At 51.5% G+C, this 7,118-nt stretch overlaps 1 protein-coding gene across 2 annotated transcripts in view; it reads right to left on the bottom strand.

Annotated features, from left to right (window-relative positions):
- Positions 1-562: 562 nt before the first annotated feature.
- Positions 563-7,118, bottom strand: part of Mfsd2a (MFSD2 lysolipid transporter A, lysophospholipid) — a 14,654-nt gene continuing 8,098 nt past the window's right edge. The window contains exons 4-14 of one of the 2 annotated variants that reach the window (XM_050161395.1): positions 5,215-5,353; positions 5,030-5,108; positions 4,381-4,538; positions 3,851-3,941; positions 3,608-3,729; positions 3,350-3,433; positions 2,890-2,973; positions 2,676-2,788; positions 2,323-2,466; positions 2,051-2,227; positions 563-1,033 (exon numbers count right to left, since the gene is read on the bottom strand). In XM_050161395.1, coding sequence (XP_050017352.1) covers positions 970-1,033; positions 2,051-2,227; positions 2,323-2,466; positions 2,676-2,788; positions 2,890-2,973; positions 3,350-3,433; positions 3,608-3,729; positions 3,851-3,941; positions 4,381-4,538; positions 5,030-5,108; positions 5,215-5,353 — 1,255 coding nt within the window. In that variant the 3' untranslated portion in view covers positions 563-969. The remainder of the gene's footprint in view (positions 1,034-2,050; positions 2,228-2,322; positions 2,467-2,675; positions 2,789-2,889; positions 2,974-3,349; positions 3,434-3,607; positions 3,730-3,850; positions 3,942-4,380; positions 4,539-5,029; positions 5,109-5,214; positions 5,354-7,118) is intronic. The other variant, XM_050161394.1, reaches the window with a different exon arrangement.

Genomic DNA, 7,118 nt, shown 5'->3' with positions numbered 1-7,118 from the left:
TAACTCGAATTGGCTACAGTGGGAATGTTACAGGCCTTCCCCCACCACTACCCAACACCCACACCTGGACATAATTGTCTCCACCTTCAACATTACTGACAACAGTTATGGGAAGTCTTCAGGGACACTACAGACCCACAACTAATACACCTAGCCCCACAGGCTTGGGTATACACATGGTGACGGACACACATGGGGACATGGGGAGCTGTGGCTCCAGTGCTAAGAGGCTCCCAGAGATGACACGGAGCACCACTGACATCATTCTTTGCCATGTGACGTTAGCCACATCCCTTTCAATGCTAGAGCTTGGGTTTTCATCTTTGATCTTTAAGACAGGGACAAGTCCTGCCTTGACACAAGGGCTCCACAGGTCCAATGAGATCACAATGAACTGTGTGCCAAGCCAGCACAAGGCACCTGGGACAGAGTAAATGTCAGTCAAGGCTGCTATCATGCCCTCAGACACACTGTCCCATTTCCCTGGTACCTGTTGGCTTTGTGAGCCCACGGACTATCTGGGTCACAAAAAAAGGCTCCATGGATGGTTAAGAACGGAGATAGAAGCAGGAAGCTTTGTTGTCCAGTTTTTATGAAAATTAATAACATTAATAGCTCACAGACATATACATACACATCACTATGTACATAGTCATTAAGTTATTAATTAGTCTCTGTATAAAACGTTTCTACATTAGTGTTCTGAGCTAGGCCCAGTCAGTCCTTGACATATTCACAGTTGCAGCCCTTGGGCTTGGCCCTGTGGGCAGGCGGTGAGGAGGTTACAGAGCGACCAGCCCTGCAGTGAGCACAGATGTCCTGGGCCGCTCACCCTCCATCCAGTCCTTGGTCCCTGTCTTGACACAGGAAGAACAGCTGCTCAGTGTGAGGACAAAAAAATCCCGTGCCTCATGCTGCCTGGTGCCCCGGGTCCTTTGTGTGGTAGCTTCAGGTGACGTGTGGCAGGTCCTAGAGAATGCTGGCCAGCTCTGTGGAGTCTGTGTCAGAGCAGCCTGAGCTGCTGGCTTCGTCTCTGCAACAGAAAAGACAGGTCAGGCCAAGCGTCTTGACCCTCCTCTGCTGCCACCTGCCTTAGGAATCTTGGCCCTGGAGTCCAAGTCAGCTGTCAGTCTTGTGTACACCGCAGGAGTTTCCTCATTCCCACTGCCGGCCTGGAAACTTCTGGTGGCTCTTCCTGCCGAGCGAAGGGCATGGCAGACCTCAGAGAGCCAGTGGCTCTGGCTGGCCGGCATGGTGGCATGAGTCACTCCACCTTGCCCTATCACTTCTGGCCACGCCGGAGGGCCTGTATGCCAGGAGGGCACCAGAGTACAGGCTGCAACTAGAACACAGGGCAGGGCTCAAAGCCTTATCTCTACATTTCCTGGCTCAACTTCAATTCCCTTCATCTGCAGGATAGGAATCGTAAGAATCTTGCCATGGGAGTGGCTGTCGTATCAGCACCTAGAAGGCAGGGCCAGGTTAGCCTTGGCAACACCACCAGTTTGATGCCAGCCTGAGCTAAATAAATGAAACCCTGCCTCAAAGCAAACAAATCAGCTCAGCTGCCTAGGAATGGGTTTGTTAGAAGGTAGGTGGTAGGGATGGGATGCTGGAAGCACACTTCTAAACACAAGCTCCTTCAAGATGGCGAGTTTTGTTTGGTTTGAGAGACAGGGTCTCTCTACATAGCCCTGACTGTCCTGGAATGTAGCCCAGGCTAGCCTCAAACTCACAAAGATCCACCTGCCTCTGCCGCCTAGAGTTCTGGAATTAAAGGCGTGTGTCACCAGGCCTGGCCTTTTTTCTGTTTGTTTTGGTTTGATTTGGGTTTTCCTAACACAATGCTGGCATTCAGAAAGTGTTGCCTGTTGAGTAACGACATACAAAGGCAGTCAGTGTAGTACCTAGCGTGTACTACACTAGAATGATCTGGACCCAGCCACCAGGGGCACATGTTGAGAACTTAGGCTGGAACGTGCATGCGCACACACACATACACACGTGCACACGCACACACACGTGCACACACACCCTCCCCAGCCCTCACCGTAGAGCCTGTAGGGCTTTCTTATTCTGTCGCCGTTTCTCCTCATCGATGGGGTACATCTTGAAGAGCAGCAAGCCCAGGAGGATGAGGATGATGGGAGCCATCGTCACCAGCATCTTCAGTGTAAACTTGACCTGTTCTGGCTGGGAGCAGCCCTGCTTCTTGTACTTGGCAAAGCTGTGGGACCCAGAGGGCAAGGAGTGGTGAGGATGGAATGCCTCAGGGACCTTGACCCTGTCCCCAATCTTGCCCAGGACTCACAGGCCACTCACTCAAGACTGAGGGTAGAGACACCAAGGGAGACTCCAGAGGCGAACTTGGTGAAGAAGACATAGAAGGAAAAGAAGATGGGCTCGGTGCCAGGGGAGTGAGGGTGCTTCAGGTGGAAGTCATCGATGACGTCAGGCAGCATGGACCTACGCAGAGTGAGTGGTGGCAGACATGAGTGACCGCCACCTAGCCGCTAGCCAGTATGGTATCCGTGGCCATGAGAAGGAACTGCCTTCTGGGAACTTGCAAACCTGCCTCATCCCAGACCCTTAGAAGAGCAGGGGGAGAAGCCAGTAGAGCACAGTCCCCAGTATGCTGGCTGGGGAATAAACTCGGTGAGCCTATATTTACCTACCAGGGTAGCAAGAAGGCAGCTGCTACGCTGACACCAGCCGCTATGGCCACCACGTAAGTGACGATTAGATTGCTCTTCATAAGGGCCACCAAGATGAGAAAAGGAACTGCTGACTGCAACAGAGAATGAGGAAGATGGGTTACTTAGGAGGCTCCCTATGAAACCCCACCACCACCTAACCCAACCCCAACTCTACCCCTTGAGCCCCACTCACTGAGATCCCAACATAGACAGCTGTCTTCTTGCCAAACCGGGTGAGGAACCACTGCCAGATGGGAATGGTGAATGTGGCCGAGAGCTGTGAGTGACAGAAAAGGTGAGGCAGGTGGCTTATTGCTGCAGAGGCCCCCACAGATGCTCCCAGGTCAGCCACTGGCAGTGAGGAAGTTGACGGGCATGTCTGACGGCTTCCTGGGGAAGCCGAGAGCAAGCCATCCTCCCGGCTGTTCATAAATACGAATGCAAAGCTGCACTAAGTTGCTGGCACCCTTGTTTTTGCTGTACTGGGCACCCTAACCATTCAGACTCAAATCCTCCTTTTATAACCATCTCTAAGCGATTGTAGGTGAGGTCCGGGGAAACCCCCCTCATCCCATCATGACTAGGGAGCAGCCTGAAAGTATCCTCCAACTGTCCAAAGACCCATTCATCAGTACCATACACCCTGTACGCACCATGATAGCCAGGAGGAGGTTCTGGAACTCATTTCGGAAGCCCAACGTATAGGTGCAGAACAAGGCGAAGTTGCCCTCCACCAGCTGGGGAAAGGAACAGGACAAGGAAATGGAAGGGAGAAGGTGACTTGGGGATTCCAGAGGCCTCGATGTGTCCCACTCCTTCCTGCCTGCCCCTCAGCCTCACCCCAATCCAAGTCCTCTCCAACCCCATCTATCAGACCTCCTCTCAGGGTGAGCATCTCAGGCCCCACTCACCATGAACGCCAGGGAGGTGAAGAGAAAGCCCGCGATGAGCTTGACATAGGGGCCGTGGCTCATGACCAGCCGGAGGCCCTGAAAGAAGGGCATCGACTCGGCCTGCTGGGCCTCATAGGGCTCTAGGGATCAGAAAGGATAATGAGGAGGAAGCAGAAGTCCCTCCCAAAGCCTGAAGACCAGGCAGAAGGGGACCACTGCTCCCTGGGCTGCGGGCTGAGCCCTCCCCAGCACGCTTCTCACCTCTCTGCTCCCGCACGCCTAGAACCAGAATGACGGCGCAGATGACGTAGACGGAGGCAATGATCCCTGCTGCCAGCAGGTATGCATTTTGCTATGACATACAGAGACAGGGTCAGTCTGATCTCAGCCCAGCAGCCCCACTCCACGATCTCAGGCCAGGCCTTTCTCCTGTGGGGGCCTCACTGTCTCCATCTGTGGACCAGGGGGGGTCATCCTGGACCTGCTGCTGCTTCCCAAGGCTGGGCTAAGTCCAAGTATACAAAACGTTACACGGCCAGACTACGTAGTGTGAGCCCACAGCCCAAGTCTTCCCCCCGATCTCTGCAACTCGCTGGGACCCCAGACGAGTTACTCAGCCTCCCAGGCTTCACTTTCCTTGTCTATAAAGTGGGCATATGTACATACTATTATTTATATTAACCAGATGTCCACAAATTAGTAAACACTAGCTCTATTACTACTTTTAGGATAACTGCAAAGCGCCCCATTTGTTCTCCCCCAACAAAGCCCTGCCCAAGCAGGGGCCTCACCGTTTCTTTGAGGGAGCCAGTGCTCTGTGTGCGATTGACAGACTCTAAGGCCACTTCAGAGTCGTTCTGGTCCTCAAGACAAGGTGCTTTGGCTTGGCCCACAATTTGTCCTTGGATCGCCGTGCCTATCACTGTACCCAGCACCTCCACAGTCATCCCTAGACAGGAAAAGGGTCTTTTTGGATGTGCCTCAAGGCCCGTGGGCCCAGGGAAGAAGGTCAGATGGGAACCACTGTTGGCTCCAGGTCAGTTGGGCTAGGGGGACAGGGTGATGACATTTCAACCTACACTCATGGCCTTTCTCTGTGTAACCTTCAGAACAGTCCCTGTATCCCTCTGAGTCTCACTTGAGCAATAAAGGGATTGAGATATTTTTAAAATGCTTTCATAGGCTGAGGGATATAATTCAACGGTTAAGTGACTGCTTAGGGGAGACAAGGCTCTGGGATCAGTCCTCAGCATCAAAGAGACAAGGGACGGCAGGAGGAGGGTTTGCCTCCCCCACCTTCCCAGGCACACACATGAGTAGAGCAAAGAGCTGGGCCCACAAAGTACAAGGTGTCTGTGGTGGTGGGCTAGGAGCAGAGCAGTCCAGCGTTTACCCCCCCCCCCCCGTGGGCAGGGCCAAGCTGACGGGGAAGGGACTTACTGTAGGCTGTGGCAGAGTCGCGCTCACTCTGATCTGTGCTGATGAACATGGTGAGGGCTGAGTAGGGAACGTGGAAACACTGTTGTACAAGAGAAGCTCTCGGCCAGTTAGAAGGATGGAGAGACACGCAGAGGCCCCAGGGCTCACCCTTGACTCCTACCCCTCACCACGTTACCCACACTCACCGTGACCAGGGTCTCAAAGAGGCAGTAGAAAAGCAGGTACCAAAGGAACCCATGCGACCTTTCCATCCCTAGTGGGAAGTCAGGCACGAACCAGATGAGGAAGTAGGCAATGATGGCCAGGGGAGTGGAGAAGATGATCCTGAGGAAGGAGAGGGTCTGAGTGGAAGCTGGAGAATTCCAAGAGCTCAAATCTGTTCCCCAGGTGCCAATCAACGGAGAAGGAAATTTCAACTCTGAACCTCCCAACCCAGAGCCTCAGGGGAAGAGACTGAAGGCCTTGCCTGAAGGACCAGAGTGGGGCCAAGTTCATGAACCAAAATCCTGAGCAAGGAGCTTGAAGGGGTCCGAGAGCAAGGAGCATGAGACCTATCTTTCCTGATGTGAGAGTCCCCGTGAAGGGGACAGGCCTAGCACCTGTCCCCTACCCTCCACGCTTCATTTGTACCCACGCAGGGAAGCTAGAATGGGTGGGCGAGGCCAACTTGTGGTGAAGGAGGAGAGAGGGGCCACGCGGGAGGATTGGACCCAGTCATGGAACAATAAGGAGGGTGGGGACAAATGTCTGGCCTGCATGTGAGTTCATCATGAGAGGTTATTAATACCTCAGGCTAGATCAACTTCACAGCATCAGCAGAGTACAAAGGTTAAAAGGAAGAAGGCCTCAGAGCAGCTCAGGGGGTAAAAGCGCTTGCTGCCAGGCCTAACAACCTGATATTTTCCCCTGCAGCATGCATGGTGGAAGGGAAACACAAGTTGTCCTCTGGCCTCCACATGTGCCATGGCATGTGCACGTGTAGGCACACATACACACACACATACGTGCACACACACACACAAACACACTAAATATTTTTAAAAAGAGGAAAGTCCTGTGTTGCATATACTTCTGGGATCCATTTCTGAGTCTGTCACTATAAAAACTTAGTCTTAGGCAAGTTACTTAACTTCTCTGAGAGTCACTTCCTCACATATGAAATGAAAACAAGAAATAGTACACTGCCTACATTCAACATTTGCCCAAGTATTTCTGAAGCTCCATGATGTGCTAGGAACTATTCTGACTGTTGAAGATGCGTCCATGAAGAAAAAGCACATTGATCTCGCAGAACTCTAGTTCTAGTGATGAACAACATAAATGACATATTCAGCCCTAAAAACAAAAATCTTGACACATGCTACAACACAGAACCTTGGCCTTCATAGGTCAAACGAAATAGGACTGTCTCTAAAAAACAAGTATTGTACAGTTTAACTTATAGGGGAGTCACCAAATCCATAGTTTCATATTCATCCTGCAAGATACGTCAGCTGCTAAGGGTACTTACTGTGCCTAATGACCTGAGTTCAAATTCACGAATCGTCCCCTGACCATCCCCCCCATATAATCTCCTTGAACCAAAAAAAAAGAAAAAAGGAGGAAGAGAGAGAGGGTTTGACAGGTTTACAGGGGGAGGGTAATGCAGGGATTATTTTTTGATGAACTCCAAGTTTTGGTTTGAAAAGAAGAAAAAGTATTGGGATACGCTGGGTGGTAGTGGTGGTACACACCTTTAATTCTAGTGCTCAGGAGGCAGAGACAGGCAGATCTCTGTGAGTTCGAGACTAGCCTGGTCTACAAAATGAACTCCAGGACATCCAGGGATATGCAGAAAAAGAGCAACAAAAAATAATGGGACGGAAGGCAGTGATAGTCACACAGGATGTAAATGTTCTTAATGCTACTTTATTGGACATCTTAAAAGAGCCAAGTAGTGATGCCTCATGACTTTAATCCCAGCACTGGGAAGGCAGAGGCAGGTGGATCTCTGTGAGTTTGAGGCCAGACTGGTCTATAGAGAGAGTTCCAGGACAGCCAGGGCTACACAGAGAAACTCTGTCTCAAAAAAAAAAAAAAAAAAAAAAGC

This window comes from Alexandromys fortis, unplaced genomic scaffold (genome assembly GCF_014885135.2).
Source record: "Alexandromys fortis isolate MF-2015 unplaced genomic scaffold, M_Fortis_MF-2015_v1.1 scaffold_122, whole genome shotgun sequence".
Classification (NCBI taxonomy): domain Eukaryota; kingdom Metazoa; phylum Chordata; class Mammalia; order Rodentia; family Cricetidae; genus Alexandromys; species Alexandromys fortis.
The sequence above is the reverse complement of the archived record's forward strand: the minus strand, read 5'-3'. Positions and strand labels throughout refer to the sequence as shown.